This window comes from Typopeltis vanoorti, chromosome 3, assembly GCF_054136105.1.
Source record: "Typopeltis vanoorti isolate ZY-2024b chromosome 3, IOZ_Tvanoo_1.0, whole genome shotgun sequence".
Classification (NCBI taxonomy): domain Eukaryota; kingdom Metazoa; phylum Arthropoda; class Arachnida; order Uropygi; family Thelyphonidae; genus Typopeltis; species Typopeltis vanoorti.
In genome coordinates, this window is record NC_143551.1 from 108,716,834 (window position 1) to 108,734,698 (window position 17,865).

General features: G+C 33.5%; 1 protein-coding gene across 2 annotated transcripts in view; it reads right to left on the bottom strand.

Moving 5' to 3' along the window:
* Positions 1-17,865, bottom strand: part of LOC150108458 (pre-mRNA-splicing factor ISY1 homolog) — a 128,989-nt gene that overhangs the window by 16,555 nt on the left and 94,569 nt on the right. For both annotated transcript variants that reach the window (XM_090415861.1, XM_090415860.1), the window contains 2 exons: positions 14,875-15,116; positions 3,261-3,353 (listed from right to left, as the gene is read on the bottom strand). In XM_090415861.1, coding sequence (XP_090271987.1) covers positions 3,261-3,353; positions 14,875-15,116 — 335 coding nt within the window. The remainder of the gene's footprint in view (positions 1-3,260; positions 3,354-14,874; positions 15,117-17,865) is intronic.

The following is a 17,865-nucleotide window of genomic DNA, read 5'->3' on the forward strand; positions in this document are numbered from 1 at the left end:
GGTTCTACTAAAGTAGAAGTGGAGGAATTTTTCGATGCTTTAGAAAAAGCAACTGACACAATAAAAAAGGAAAAGTTGGTCCTTGTTGGGGATCTAAATAGCAGAGTAGGAAGTGATTGTGAGACATACAAAAATATTTTGGGAAAATTTGGAGAAAAGAGCAAAGCTAATAATAATGGCAAATATCTATTGGATTTCTGCTCAGGACATGGACTGGTTATTACTAACACTATGTTCCAACATAAAAATGTGCACAAATTCACATGGATAGAAGAGGCAAGGAATAAGAAAAGTCTCAATGACTATGTTATTGTTGATAGTGATGTTTTCTCCCTGGTGCAGGACACCAGAGTGTACAGAGGATTTGAAATTGGAAGTGATCGCTATTTAGTCTTGAGCAGGATAAAATTGAATTTCATATTGAAAAGAATAACATGTAAGAAAGTTTTAAAGCGAATAAAAGTTGAGCAGCTCTCAGATGTGAACAGTAGACTAAAATACACAAAGATTATTGAAGAAAAAATGAAACAGTTTGAGAACAGGAATCAAACCTTGGAGATTCAGTGGCAAACTCTGAAGAAAACATTGATTGATTCTGCCAGAGAGGCATGTGGTGAGGTTGTCTGCAAGGATAAAAAAATCAGAACTCCCTGGTGGACACAGGAAATTAAAGAGGCAGTGAAGGAAAAGAAGAAAGCATATCAAAAGTTTCTGTCAAATAAGTCAGCTTGTGCTCTTAGAGAATACAAAGACAAATGCAAGAATGCTAAACAGTGTGTAAAACTAGCTAAACAAAAGTCATGGGAGGACTTTGGCAAGAATATAGAAAATAAATATCAGGAAGGTGGCAAAATATTTTGGAGGTTGTTGAAGAAGCTTAGGAATGGATGAAAGAGTGCTGTAAAAGGAGTTAGAGATGATTAAGGTGACATGAAAACGGGAGAAAAGGATATCCTTGAAGTATGGAGTAAATACTTTGAAAAACTGCTAAATGAATCAAGCAGTGATGACAGCACAGTGGTAAAAAACATTGACCAGGCATGCAGTCAGGAATACATATCCATGCTTGAATTAGAAAAAGCCATCAAAGGCTTGAAATGTGGAAAGGCAGCAGGAGTAGATGGTATTCGACCAGAAATGCTGAAGTATGGTGGTATAAGAGTCTTACAGTGGCTGCACTGCATAGTTCAGAAAGCCTGGACAGAGGGACGAATTCCTGATGATTGGAGTAGAGCTCTCATAGTACCCATATATAAAAAGGGAAATAAAACTGAATGTGAGAATTACAGAGGTATTTCCCTACTGAGTGTTCCTGGCAAGATTTATGCCAGTATACTTGAAAAACGGTTGAGAAGAATTGTGGAAGAAAAGCTTCGTGAAGAACAAGCTGGATTCAGGCCAAATAGAGGCTGTCAGGATCAGATCTTTACGACAAATAGTAGAGAAAGCATGGCAATATAACAGAGATCTGTATTTAACTTTTGTCGATTTGGAAAAGGCATATGACAAGGTGCCAAGAGAGAAGCTATTCAATACGCTACAGTTATATGATGTCAATGGGCATTATATCAAGCAATACTTAGTCTTTATTTGGGTTGCAAATCAGCAGTTAGAATTGAAGGAAGTACAGGAAGATGGTTTAATGTTAAATCTGGTGTAAGACAAGGATGTACATTATCCCCTCTGTTATTCATTATCTATATGGATCACATTATGAAGGAAAGTGGTGTTAAACATGATATCAAAATTGGAGGATGTTAATGTCAGCTCTCTGCTTTATGCAGATGATGTTATACTTCTAAATAAATCAGCTACAGGTCTGCAAGATTCTCTGACTAAATTGAATAGCTGTTGTAATAGACATGGTATGAAGGTCAGCAATAAAAAGACAAAGACAATGAAAATAGGCAGAATCATTGAAAATGTCAACTGTGTTGTGAATGGAGAACCTGTGGAACAAGTAAAACATTTCAACTACTTAGGCACGATTTTTAGTGAAGATGGTAAATTAAATATAGAAATAGACAACAGAATCAACAAAGCTGGTATGGTAGGAAGTCAATTGAATAAATTCATATGGAATAAGAGAGAAATTATTCGGAACACTAAATTAGCTGTATACAAGACAGTGTTCAAACCAGTTTTAACTTATGGATCTGAGAGCTGGGTCAGAAGTAAAACACTTGACCAAAGACTAGAGACTGCAGATATGAGAGTCCTGAGAAAGATTAGAGGCATGAACAGATGGCATCAATGGCAATATCATATTAAAAACGAAGATATTAGGAAAGAACTTGACATTGTCAGCATTCAGGAATGCATTAGCAGAGCTAATCTCAGGTGGTATGGTCACTTAAACAGAATGGACGAAGAAAGATTAGCAAAACAAGCGTTCTCTGTCAGGTTGGCAGGAAAACAACCCAGAGGAAGACCAAGATATAGGTGGATTGATATGGTACAAAGTGTCTCAGACGATAGAAATATAAGATCTGATAATGTTGGAGTCTTGACAAGTAACAGACTGATTTGGAGGAAAATTATAGATAGGAAGTTAGTAATGATGTAATTTTTTTCATGTAGTACTATCATATCCTGTACACCCCTTGAGGGTACATGGCAGGAATTTGATGATGATGATACCTCACAACTATACCAATAGTGACTCAAGAATAGAAAGTTCATACACATAGTACTTTGTATCGGAACTTGACAATACAACACAGAACTGACATGCTCAGATTCCTAGGGCATTACTTCATTGCATTAGCTTACTGTGCAGAGTGCACAGTAAGCTAATGCAATGTATCAATAATGATATCAAAGCTAATGCAATATATATCATGTATCAAAGCTAATGCAATATAATATGATTGTATCAATAATGGCATAAAGCTGAAAGGAAAAATTTATATAATCATTTACCATGAAACTATCTCATAAAAGGGAAGGAAGGAAAGAAAATTGGGAAGGAAGAGGCCTAATGGTATGATTTGACACAAACCAATTAATAATATGTTAATAAATTTTATGTCAAGCAATTAATTTTAAAGGAATATATAAAGAGAAGAGCTATCTAGTAATTATAAGAGATAAATGAAGACAAGTCAGTAAGTCAGGAATTCAACGAACAGGGAATTTTTCTGCCAAGTCCCTTTAAATGTATATTCTAAGAGACTCTGAGGAAAGTGGAGGCATCTTTTACAAAATATTGTAAATGTGAGCAAAATAACTTAATAATGAATCATAGTGAACAAGATAACCTCTTTTTGTGAGGGAACTGGAACATGTGCAATGAATCTTAGCTGACCATCTTCATCTGTTTCTGTCTTTGATATACTGTCCTCTTCATCACTCTGAAGAAAATAAATAAAAACATGAACAATAAATTGTAAATTAATATATAAATTTTCTGATATTATATTTTATATACTGTAATAGACTTTTAGTGACATACATGTCTGATGATAGTACACTGACATTTCTAAATATACAGCAATACTTCAAATAGGACAGTTAATTGGTGCCAAAAATATTTAGAACTAACTAAAACCACACCGAGTAGAACATTAATATATGGAGAAGGGGAAAGTTTTATAAAATGCATTCCAAACAGACAATTTATGTATTGGTAGAAAAAATCAGACAGATTCTCAAGAGGCATCATTTGATGTAACGATCAATTTATGCACATTATATATATCTTCATGATATTTATAATGATAAATTTTCATTCTACTGTTAACCATTTGCATTTCTTAGGTCCTTCAACTCCTTTCCATTTCTCACTCGTGAAGTGACCACATCTTTGCTGCTGTAATCCCATACTGTGGCTAGCTATTTTAATGTGATAAATATGAACAACAATGTCTGAGAACTTTCTGTGATTTCAAAAAATGAACATTTAAGGATTTTTTTTTTTTTTGTAATACTTGGAAATACATTCCGCCTTAACTTTATATTAATGTAAAAAATAATCAATACAGCTGCCTTTCTGATGAAATTATAATGCAATTTATATTTTTATATTAATTTTTATATCGCCAGAGTGGTTAGTGTATATGCTCTAGGCATGGATGTTCGTGATTGTCTGTGAAAATACTAGTGGTGGGTGGTAGATGATGTTAGCGTAGATGATGGTGGTAGTTGCAGTTCGTTGTAGTTGATGGATTAAGTGGTGGAGACAGAGAGTTGTAGAGTAGGTGCCCTCCCTCGATGAGTCTTTGGACTCCCTGGAGGGATCACGTAATAATAATATTAATTATAAACAGCAGTATAGTCAAGTCTGCATTATGTGAGGTATTGCTATATATGTTTTAAATACAATTTATTTCACAAACACGATTAATTAACTTTCATTAAATTAGCTCTCCTCTTTTCAAGTTAAAAGACGTCCTTGGTACATTTAGTCACAATTATAATACAGTAGTATCAGGAGAAGTTACTATTCTCCATTTGTGATACATTTCAGATGAGACATAATTAATCTCCTTAGTTATACTTTACCTTCATGAGATACATAAAACTAAAAAGCAAAGCTGTCTTGAGAATAATTACAACTGAAAAAAATCTAGCCAAAAAAATGCGCAAGGAGAAGAGATATCCAGTAAGTATAAAAGATAAATGAAGACAGGTCGAGTGAGTCAGGAATTCAATGAATAGGGAATTTTTCTGCAAAGACCCTTAAAATATATACTCCAAGAGGATCACAAGAAAGTGAAGGAATCTTTCACAATTAAGAAAATATTTATTCACTGCAACTTATTACACTACTATCAAGAATACTACTACTATTATCCTTAATGGTAAAGATTTTAAAAAGATGACTGACCAATCATGCTCAATTTAAACTTTTGTAAAAACAATTCCATAATCATATTACTGATGATAAATATAAAAACAGAGAAAAACTCATATAAACAGCTTACTTATTGTAAACGTTTTGCCAAAGTATCATAGGCTACTTCAGTGTAGGATTATATATAGAAAGGCGATTAAACAATTAGACAATTCTAAAAAGTGCTACCTTAGTAGGATGTAAAATGCCTAAAATAGTCAATTTCCTAACTAAAAAAAAAGTATATATATAAAGTTAGGAAAGATTAGCAGATTTAAAAAGTAGTATCTTCCACAAAGACCACTGGAACTGTTTAAGTTAGGACAATGAAGTCAAGTTTCACACATTTCTTTATAACAATGTTCTATGAGGAAATGACCTTTATGAAGGACTCTCTTCTTATTCCAATAAATTATGTTTAGTGCAGATAGCATGCTCAGCAAGTCCTGACTGTTCTCTTATTTGGAGAAACTTAGTGCTAAGCTTCCTCATCCTAATCTTTCTTTTTCTGAATTTAAAGTGCTGAAGTCCTGGAAGAATAACAATAATTTAATTATTACTTAAGCCGACAAGGAAAATCTCTTTATTACTTCGAGACTATTCTACTTATAGGCAACTATAATTAGGTGCCCATATCAATAATGTTTCTAGTCAGGATGAAGAACAAAAGAAAAAGCTTAAAACCTTCTTTGATCACCCACCTGGATTATACATTCTTCTGAAATTTCATAAACCAGATAATCCATTAAGATCTGTTGTTGAGTGTATAGGATGTCATGCTTATAAGATATCTAAATACTTATTCAATTTTCTTGCTACTTCTACTAGATTTTCTACTTATATAAAAAACACTTTGGATTTTAAAAATAAAATTTGTGATCTTCATCTGGATGCTTCCAACATTATGACCCTCTTTTACTAACATTCCTTTATCGGACACCATTGAATTACTTGAGGAAGAATTTCCATCAGATATTGTTAAATTATTTCATTTTGTTACACATTCTAATTATTTCTCATTCAAAAACAAATCACATCAATAAATCAAAGGAACAGATATGTGGATATTTTTGCAATTTGGAATGGCTCTTCCTCTGAGTTACAGCAGTTTCTTTCCAAATAAAATGCACTTCATTCCAGGATCTAATTCACCCTTGAAGAAGAAATAAACAACCAAGTAACCATTTAAGATTTTCTAATTTTTGTCCACCAGATGGGAGCTTACAATTTTTAATTTTTCAGAACAAGACTCATGCAGGAAATTATATTCATGTCTCACCACCATCCTAGTCAAAAGGATGGAATTATTAAGAACTTAACATACCATGCTTATTCTTATGTTATTCAGAGGAACTTTTACTTTTGTTGTAATTCTTTCCAGAAAGAATTACAACATATTAAATTCACCTTTTTATATAATGGTTTTAAGGATTCTTTCATCAAAAAACTTTTCTCTCTGCCTCTTCCCATGCAGAAGAAATAACTCGCATTCATATCATATATTGATATATTTCTGAATTCATAGTGAAAGTTTTAAAACCACTGAATATTTTGTTGCCTTACACCCTGTCAGAAAAATTGTCACCTTTCTTGCTTCTACTAAGAGAAAGCTTCCACCTCTTGGTTTTCAAGCATCTACCAGATTTTTAGCTCTTGCAGCTTATCTTATTTTGGATAAATACGAATGCAAGACAAGCGTAAGACGAATACAAGCAGGAAGATCTGCTTGTATTTGTCCAGAAGGTCACAAGTCTTATATTAAATGTCATTAGCCTGAATGGTTGGGACTTGCTAAGCATGATATCTGCACTAAACATAGTTTACTGGAATAAGACAATAGTCCTTCATAAAAGTCATTTCCTCATAGAACATCCTTACAAATAAACATGTGAAACATTATTCATTACCTAACTTAAACAGATCTGATGGGTCTCCACATCTATTCCCTCTGTGAGAGACAGTACTTAACTCTGCTAATCTTTCCTAACTTTACACACACTTTTTTTTTTAAGTTATGAAATTATTGACTGTTTTAGTCATCTTACATCCTACTAATGTAGCACTTTTTAGAATTGTCTGTAATTGTTTAATTGCCTTTCTATGATCCTATGGCACTTAGACAAACATTTCACGTAAGTTTCCCTCCATTTGTATATTTATTATCATTATGCCTAATCACAGTATTCCATTATTGAAACAAATCATATTATTAGAAAACTACATTGAGGCAACCAGACATCATTAGTGGACTGATGATATCTGACTGCCTGGATATGGTCAGAAGTAATTAACAAATTAAAATCTTACAACTGTATCCCCACCCCCTACATTTGTAGTTGACTTCAGAAGTATGATATTAAACTCTAATAGAGCCATCAATCACTGTTTCAATGAGGCCTTCCTGACAGCACAGCTTAACTTAACCATGCATGCCATACTTTCTTATATAATGGCTATAATGCCAACAGAATCAAAAATCCTCAACAGACGGATTGTAACACAATTACTATTCCCTGTCTGGATACATCACAAAAAAAAAAAACAGTACTCACTCTGTCCTCATATGCAATTCCACAAGCCAGACATAATACTAATTACCCACTGATGGATCTTTTTAATGTCTCAATCTCATCTGAAACCCAGGTAAGCATATCTGAGAACAGTAATCAAGATATGATTTTATCAAAGGCTTGTAAAGCAGAATGACCTCTTTACCCTATAAGTTGGAGCTCTCTTTAACAATGCAATTATCTGATGTGATGACTTAAGCACCTTATTAACATGATTCGTAAATATTTGTTTCAATCACAAAATAGCATGAGTAGGCATATTTAAAAAAAATTATAACACCAAAGGAAAACTCATGTAAAATATTTTATTAGTGTAGAATTTTTGCCGAAGTATCACAAGCATCATCAGTACAAGATCACAAAAAGGCAATTAAACATTAATAGACAATTCTAAAAAGTGCCACCTAGGTAGCTAATGTAAGATAACTAAAACAGTCAGTAAATTTCCTAACTTATTAAAATAAATAAATAAATAAATATATTATAATCATCATCACCATCAAATTCCTGACATTTACCCTCAAGGGGTGTACAGGATATGATAGTACTACATGAAAAATTTACATCAATACTAACTTCCTATCTACAATTTTCCTCCAAATCAATCTGTTACCTGTCAAGGCTTCAACATTATCAGGTCTTATATTTCTATCTTCTAAGGCAGTTTTTACCTTATCAATCCACCTATATCTTGGTCTTTCTCTGGGTCTTTTTTTCCCTACCAACCTGGCAGAGAACACTTGTTTTGCTAATCATACCTCTCCCATGTTTAAGTGACCATATCTCTCCTCCTGAGATTAGCTCTGCTAACACATTCCTGGATGCCAACAATATCAAGTTCTTTACCAATATCCTTGTTTTTAACATGATATTGCCGTTGATGCCATCTGTTCATGCCTCTAATCTTTCTCAGGACTCTCATATCTGCGGTCTCTAGTCTTTGGTCAAGTGTTTTACTTCTGACCCAGCTCTCAGATCCATAAGTTAAAACTGGTTTGAACACTGTCTTGTATACAGCTAATTTAGTAATTTGACTAATTTCTCTCTTATTCCATATAAATTTATTCAGTTGACTACCTACCATACCAGCTTTGTTGATTCTGTTGTCTATTTCCATATTTAATTTACCATCTTCACTAAAAATAGTGCCTAAGTAGCTGAAATGTTTTACATGTTCTATAGGTTCTCCATTCACAATGCAGTTGATATTTTCAATGTTTCTACTATTTTCATTGTCTTTGTCTTGTTATTTCTGACCTTTATACACCAAATCTATTACAACAGTTATTCAATTTAGTCAGTGAATCTTGCAGACTTGTAGCAGATTAATGTAGAAGTATAACATCATGAACATAAAGAAAAGAGCCGAGATTAACATCTCCAATTTTGATATCAGGTTTAATATCACTTTCCTTCATTAATGTGATCCTTATAGATAATGAATAACAGAGGGGGATAATGTACATCTTCGTCTGACACCAGATTTAACATTAAACCACCTTCCTGTACTTCCTTAATTATAACTACTGACTTACAACTCAAATAAAGAAAAGTATTGCTTGCTATAATGTCCCACTGATACCATACAACAGTAGCGTTTTGAATAGCTTCTATCTTGGCACCTTGTCATATGCTTTTTCCAGATCTACAAAACTTAAATACAGATCTTTGTTATATGCCAAGCTTTCTCAACTATTTGTCGTAAAGTGAAAATCTGATCCTGACAGCCTCTATTTGGCCTGAATCCAGCTTCTTCTTCACCAAGCTTCTCATCCACAATACTTCTCAATTGTTTCTCAAGTATACTGGCATAAATCTTACTAGAAAAAAACCAGTAGAGAAATATCTTTGTAATTCTCACATTCAGTTTTATTTCTCTTTTTATATATGGGTACTATGAGAGCTCTACTCCAATCATCTGGAATTCGTCCCTCTGTTCAAGCCTTCTGAACTATGCAGTGCAGCCACTGTAAGACTTTTATACCTCCATAGTGAGCATTTCTGGTCGAATATCATCTACTCCAGCTGCCTTTCCAGATTTCAGATTTTTGATGGCTTTTTCTACTTCAAGTATGGATACGTGTCCTGATTGCATGCATGGTCAGTGTTTTTTTTTTTTAATCACTGCTGTCATCACTGTTAGTTTTATTTGGCAATTTTTCAAAGTAATTATTCCATACTTAAAGGATATCTTTTTTCTCCAGTTTTTATATCACCTTTATCATCTCTAATTCCTTTTACAGCACTCTTTCCTCCATTTCTGAGCTTATTCATCAACCTGCAGAATATCTTCCCACCTTCTTGATATTTATTTTCTATGTCATTGCCAAAGTCTTCCCATGACTTTTGTTTAGCTAGTTTTACAAAGTGTTTAGCTTTCTTACATTTTTCTCTGTATTCTCTAAGAGCACAAGCTGACCACTGAATCTCCAAGGTTTGGTCCCTGTTCTCAATCTCTTTCATTTCTTCTTGAATAATGTTTATGTATTATGTCTACAGTTCATATCTGAGAACTGCTCAACTTTTATTCACTGTAAAACTTTCTTACATGTTCTTCTGTTCAATATGAAATTTAATTTTATCCTGCTCAAGACTAAATGGTAATCACTTCCAATTTCAAATCTTCTGTAAACTCTAGTTGATAGTGATGTTTTCATCGAGAAAACATCACTATCAACAATAACATAGTCAATGAGACATTTCTTATTCCTTGCATCTTCTCTCCATGTGAATTTGTGCACATTTTTTATGTTCCAACATAAAAATGTGCACAATTTTTATGTTTGGAACATAAAATGTGCACAAATTCACATGGCATAATAACCAGTCCATGTCCTAAGCAGAAATCCAACAAGTATTTGCCATTATTATTAGCTTTGCTCTTTTCTCCAAATTTTCCCAAAACATTTTTGTATGTCTGACAATCATTTCTTACTCTACTTTAGATCCTCAACAAGGACCAACTTTTCATTTTTCATTGTGTCAACTGTTTTCTATAAAGCCTCAAAAAATTCTTCTGCTTCTACTTTAGTAGAACCTTTTGTGGGACCATAGGCACAAATAAGTCTCATTATCTAGTTCCCCATTCTCATATTTGCCCACATCACTCTACTTGAAATTGCCTGCCATTCAAGAAGATTAGCCTTGTATTTAGTGTTGAACACTATAGGTACCCCTTCTTTTCCTTGATTGTCATTGCCTGAATATAACATTTTTTATTTATTGCCCAGAAAGATCTCACCAGGTTTTGTCTTTTTTGTTTCAGTCATCCCTATTATGTAGATCTGGTACTTATGAAATTCCACAGCTAGCTCCCTTTCTTTGCCATTCAGTCTTCTTATGTTGATAGTACCAATCTTCAACTGGTGATATCGAGCTGGGGGTGTGTTTTCAAAGCTGTATAAACGAGAGGAGACCTCCATATAGCTTTTAAAGGAATGCAGAGAACCAATCAGGGCTTCTGAGCTAACATCCAATCCTCACCTTGTGATGCACCCTGTTAGATATCTACCTGGATACTGAATGAACGAGGATGGGCGCTGGCAATTTGGGATTTAGGTGACCAAATTGTATTCTTAATGACTTAAAACCACAATATTAAATGATGATACAATATGACAGAATAAATATATATATATATATAGACAATATAAAGTTAAGAAAGATTAACTGATTTAAAACGTACTATCTCTCATTAAGGGGATAGATGTAGACCATCGTATCTGTTCAAGTGAAGTATAGTTTCACGTTTCTTTATAAAGCCATTCTATGAGGAAATGACTTTTATGAAGAACTCGTCTTGTTCCAATGAACTCTGTTTAGCGTTGATAGCATGCTCTGCAAAGTCCAGAGTGTTCAGGCTCATGGTATTTAATATACGACTTGTGTTCATCTAGCCGAATAAAGATGATCTTCCTGTTTGTGAGAAAAGATAACTTACAAGAGCAAGGAATCTAGTAGACACTTGGATAATGGAGAGGTGGAACTTATCCTTAGAAGTGATGACAGTGGAGATTTTTCTGATGGGACAAAAGGCAACAAAAATATTCAGTGGTTTTAATACTTTTGCTATGCATTCACTAATGCTTTGCACATAAGGGATAGGAATGAAAGTTATTTCTTCTGTATTTGAAGAGGAAGAGATACCATAACTGTTAAAAGCTCTTTTGATGAAAGAATCCTTAAAACCCTTAGATAAAATAGTGGAATTAACATGTTGTAATACTTTCTGTAAGAGATAGAATTACATGTTCGTTATAATGCTTACGTCTGAAGGACATAAAGAATGGCATGATGTACTGTTTTAAGAGTTCTAGTCTTTTGGTTGGGATGGTGGTGAGATTCAGCATGGATACATCGGCCTGTATGAGTCTTCTTCGAAAAACTGAAAAATGTAAGCTAAATGCTTATTTACTTCTTCTAAGATGAATTGGATCCTGAAATGAAGTTAATGCAGTTTCTTTCTAAGTTAAATGCACTTTATCCTGGACAGTTAGCGTTTTTTTTATCTTTTAATTCTTTGTTAACGATGGTAGCCTACATTTTTAGGTTTTTTGGAAGAAGACTAATACAGGCTATTATATTAATGATAAATATCGTCACCATCTCCACTTCTATCCTTTCATCCGGGTAGCTTAGCTAATGGATCTGCCTGGGTGTTTATCTTATTAAAGAGATTGTTTAACAACTCTTACAAAATAGCTATTTCTAATTTATCTGACATTTTCCTATCTTCCACATTCACTACAGTTATTCTTTCATAGCTGTTTTCCCTTTTACTTGCCATATGGCAAAACATTTTCTTTGATTTCTTTTTTCCCCGTTTGACTAATTTCTTTTCATAACCCAATTTGCCTTCTTCACCATGGTCATTATTGTTTTAACCATCTTTTTATACTGCTCCTGATGATGGATCCACAATATTTTATGTATTTTTTCTTTTATGCAATTCTTCTTTCAGTGGATGAATATCCATTTAACATTTAACTCTTATGTGATCTCCTTTTTATGACTGGATGCTGTTATCAATTCCTTCAGATGTCTTTCAACAACTTCCAAGGCAATGCTAATTCCTTTGCAATGCAGTTCTTCATTCTAAGGCACTACTTTCAGCTGCCCTCTCAGCCCATCACTTGCTTTACAGTTCAACAAACTTTTTTTTTCAAACTCTCATGTGATTCACCATTCTAATTTAAATTACCTTTTCATCATCAAATTCCTGACATGTATCCTGAAGGGGTGTACAGGATATGGTGTACACAGTGCTTTGCTTTCTTACATTTTTCTTTGTATTCTTTATGAGGCACAAGCTGGCTTACTTGCCAGGAGCTTTCAAAATGCTTTCTTCTTTTCCTTCACTGCCTCTTGAACTTACTGAGTCCACCATAGAGTTCTGATTTTTCTAACCTTGCAGACAAACTCACCACATGTCTCTCTGGCTGAATCAATGAATGTTTTCTTCAGGATTTGCCACTGAACTCCAAGGTTTGGTTCCTGTTCTCAAACTCTTTCATTTTTTCTTGCATAACGTTTATGTATTATGTCTACAGTTCACATCTGAGAGCTGCTCACCTTTTATTTGCTTTAAAACTTTCTTAGATGTTCTTCTTTTCAATATGAAATTCAATTTTATCCAGCTCAAGACTAAATGGTGATCACTTCTAATTTCAAATCCTCTGTACACGCTAGTGTCCTGCACCAGAGAGAAAACATCACTAACAACAATAACATAGTCAATGAGACTTTTCTTATTCCTTGCATCTTCTCTCCATGTGAATTTGTGCACATTTTTATGTTGAAACATGGTGTTAGTAATAGCCAGTCCATGTCCTGAGCAGAAATCCAACAGGTATTTGCCATTATTATTATTAGCTTTGCTCTTTTCTCCAAATTTTCCCAAAACATTTTTGTATGTCTGACAATCATTTCTTACTCTGCTATTTAGATCACCAAGAAGGACTAACTTTTCTGTTTTCATTGTATCAGATGCTTTCTCTAAAGCCTCAAAAAATCCCCCCCATTTCTACCTTAGTAGAACCTTCTGTGGGACTATAGGCATAAATAAGTCTCATTGTCTAGTTCCCCATTCTGATATTTGCCTGCATCACTCTACTTGATATTGCCCACCATTCAAGAGGATTAGCCTCGTATTTAGTGTTGAATACTGTAGCTACTCCTTATTTTTCTCACCTGAATATAACATTTGTATTTATTGCTCAGAAAGATCTCACCAGTTTTTGTCTTTTTTGTTTCAGTCATACCCATTATGTCGATCTGTTATTTATCCAATTCCTCAGCTAACTTCATTTCTTTGCCATTCAGGCATCTTATGATGATAGTACTGATCTTGAACTCTGGTGATGTTGAGTTGGGGGTGTGGTGTATTTCAGGATTTGTTCTAGTAGCTGACTTTTCGCTATTTGCCCTGATTTCCTGCAGAAAACAGAGATCATGTTTATTCGGGCAATGCACAGCAGCATCAAATTTTGTCATGTTGTACCATCATTTTATATTGTGGTTTATGAGAATAAAAACACAATTTGGTCAGCTAAAGCCCTGGTCGGTTCTCTGCATACCTTGAAAAGCTATGTGGAGGTGTCCTCTTAGTTATGCAGCTTTGACCCTTAAGTACTCCCCCCTATTTATATACATATTCTCAGATGGTATTACTAGATCCACTATTCTTGAATTAGGAGTCCCTTCCATATAAAGATTCACCAAGTAGTTGGGATATCTGACTTTTAATACTGATGGAGGTTTATAGGTATATCAAAAGCAAGAACGATATTCCTAGTCACAACCAGTTCACCATCTCTACATATCAAGATGTGCTTCAATGCTATTACTTCTTAGTTTTTAAGCTCTAAATATATCTCCTCATCTGGAGTACCAAAAATTAAGTTAATTTTTGGCAAAAGTTAGCTTGATACACTACTTAAAACAGAAGGAATGGAAAATTTGTATATTTGTCTTTTTTCTTTTGGTATTTTTAGTTAAAGGTTATGAGAGTTTTGAGTGAAGGGTTTTACCCATCCTCTGTGGAAAACTTATTAGGCAGAATCCCAGAATGCTTTAAGAGTGCATATATAAAAGTTATAGTTTCTGTAAGTGAGACCTCCAGACCCTTTTCTTCATTATTTATGACTTGCACACTGATCAACAGGTATCACAAGGGAAATTTTAACTTACATACATGAGATGCTAAAACTATTCTGCATGACTTCTGAAAGGAAATTCAAAAGCAAGATGTCACATCACTGAAACCTCTAATCAAAAACAAAGCACTGATAAAAAGAATATATAATGGGCTTTTTTGGATTTTAGTTAGTGCAATAACAAGATGCCTTATGTATCTCTGTAAATTACTGATCACTTTTCAAAGTTGCATGACTGGCTGTAGCTATATTATGGCAAATAGTTCAATAAAAAAAAAAAAAGAGAGAGAGAGAGAGAAAAGAAAAGATATCCTACAATAGGCTCATCTGCTACTGCATAGATATCCACTTCATCTTTTTCTCCACTTGCAGTTATATCACCAGACAGTAAAGCTTCCTTCTGAGCTTTCCACTCTTTTAAGGCACTTTCTATAGATTCTTTATCTTTCTCCAATTCTAGAGGAACAAGGATACCATCATCATCATCACGGTATCCATAATAATCAGCATCAATATCCTTCATTAATTCAGCTCGTGTTTTTCTTGGTGGAGGAGGAGCTAAAACAGCAAATAAAATTTTTACAATTAGTAAAAAAAATTTAAAAATTTAATTGGAACTTCTTGTTTAGTTATATAATTAAAGTACTAAACCTTCAAATCAAAAAATTAGAAAAATCCAGAAAAATGTGTTGAATGATTTGCAATTCTAATTTATTGCACAGAAAATAATTATTACCAAATATGAATTAGCATAATTTAAATCTACGTAATTTGTAGATTATATAACCATGTAAACACATAAAAATGCAATAAGTTATAAGAAAACTGTTATTTGAAAACACTGACACAATTAAAATAATTTTTAACATGGTTCAAAAATATTAGAATATTCCAGATTTTTCCGAATGGTTTTGAGGAGAGCATAGAAATAGCTCTCCTCAATTTCAGCATATATTTCAGTAGTTGTGGGACTAACTCGTGTGTAATGAATCATTTGCACAAAAATTTCAGTTAATCATTTACTTAGCATGGGTTGAATGAGTGATAAATCAGAAGCTAAGAAGTTTCATATGGTGTCTCTACACAAAGAAGGCCAAACTTAACAGTTTATAGCTAAGGAATTGAAATGTTCTCAAGCAAGTGTGAGTAGAGTATTGAGACAGTATTCTAGTAACATGACTTTTCAAAATAATTGCTACAATCATTGTCGAAAGATAATAACTGAAATTTTTGTTTGGAAGACTTACGACTTCCAAGCAAAAGGCAGTTAGAGTGCAATGGTGTAAGCAAAGACTGTTGTGGGATCAGGAGGATTGAAAAAAGATACTTTTTAGCGATGAAAGCATGTTTCGTGTGTCCCATGGTCATCAAGGAATACATGTTTGGTGTCTTAAGCAAGAAGCATTTGATAAAGAATGCATGAAATTTGCAACCTCTGTCATGGTATGGGCTTGTATGACCACAGAGGATCCAGGTAGCTATGTATTGTGTACAAAAGAGAGTCAATTCTGAAGTGTACCAAGAAATTCTTGAGCACTTTATGTTACTGGCATCTGAAGATTTAAGCAATGGTGATTTCTTTTTTTTAGCAAGATTCAGCTTCTTGTTACACTTCCAAGACCTACTAGATGGTGCAAAGAAAAGAAAATCAATCTAATTCCTTGGCCAGCAAACTCACCAGATTTAAACCCCACTGAGAATTTGTGAAAAATTATGAAGAAATGTCTTCAAGAAGTTGTCCCAAGAGACAAAAATGAACTTGTTTCTAGCCTACAGACCAAATAGGGATGTTTTGATAAAAAAAGACTGAATCACTAGTAAATAATATGCTCAACCATTTACAAATGGTCTTTAAAGCTGGGGGAGGGGGGGGAATGCAACAAAGTACTAATCATCATGTTCTTTCCCTTTGACTGTAATTATCATCATCATCATCATCAAATTCCTGCCATGTACCCTCAAGGGGTGTACAGGATTAGAATTTTTTTTTTTTTTTAACATGGTTCAAAATATTAGAATAATATGAAAATAAATGCACAATAATTACAGTCATCAAAATAAAAAATGATAACTAATTATTGTGCATTTATTTTCATGTTATTCTAATATTTTGAACCATGTTAAAATTATTCTAATTTTGTGAATGTTTTCAAATAACAGTTTTATTATAATTTATATTACATTTTTGTGTTTACATGGTTATACAGTCTACCAATTACATAGATTTAGATGAAGCTAATTCATATTTGGTTAATAATTATTTTCAATGCAATAAATTAGAACTGCAAATCATTCAACATATTTTCTTTGATTATTCTAATTTTTTGATTCAGAGGTGTATTATTTAATAAAACCAAATCTATATAAAACTATACAAATATTTAATAATGATAGCATATGACAATGAATCCTATCTCATCTCATTTGTACTGTCTAATCAACCTGTTTACAGCTTTGTTTTGCAAAAGAATACGAGTTTCTGAAAGGGAAAAACAGGTCCACCTTCAGGTGAGACCAGCTAACCACTTAGTTAAGAAGTGCTTATATATAATTAATACCCTAGATGGAATTTGAAACCAGATCTTTTCAACCAAAGTGCACTGCTGCCTTTATGTGTGTGTGTAAATGACAAGTATGTATGTTATATGTATGCAACTTAAAAAATATTGTGTACCTATCATACATAGTAGTATGGATGAGATAAGAGTTTGATATGGAAACCCTGCTGGAGAAAAGAAAAAAATGGTATTTTTCAAGCCACTTCAGGCTTCCATTTGCCATTAAGTAGGAGTGATAATTTCACATCAAGAAAAAGTCATCATCAATTTCTCATTTGTACCTTCATGGAATGCACAGAATATTATGAAAGTACAACATAATTAAGGTCACATTATTACTGCAGAGTAATAATGTGACCGGCATCATTATAGCATGTGTACAAGGACCAGCATTTGTACATCAAAACTTTATTGCCCTCCAGACTTTAATCTGTTCCGCAAGTTGAAAGTTCAAATTAATATGTTATTTGTGAGGTTTCTAAAATGTGAGGTCTTACATTTCAGTCGTCCTTTATGGCACCACCTTAATTACACCAATCTTTTTTCTACCCTTCCAGCATCAAATACCTGTTTTGCTAACCTTATTCCTTTCTGTTTATATTATCATGAACAGAATGAGAGAATAAAGGTAGTTCTGCCCAAGTATTTTTGCATGCTAATGATATCACGTTACCTTCTAACATATTCATTTTTAACATGATTTTGCTATTGATGCAACGTGGTCACCTCCTCCTCCTGCCAGTTTTTCT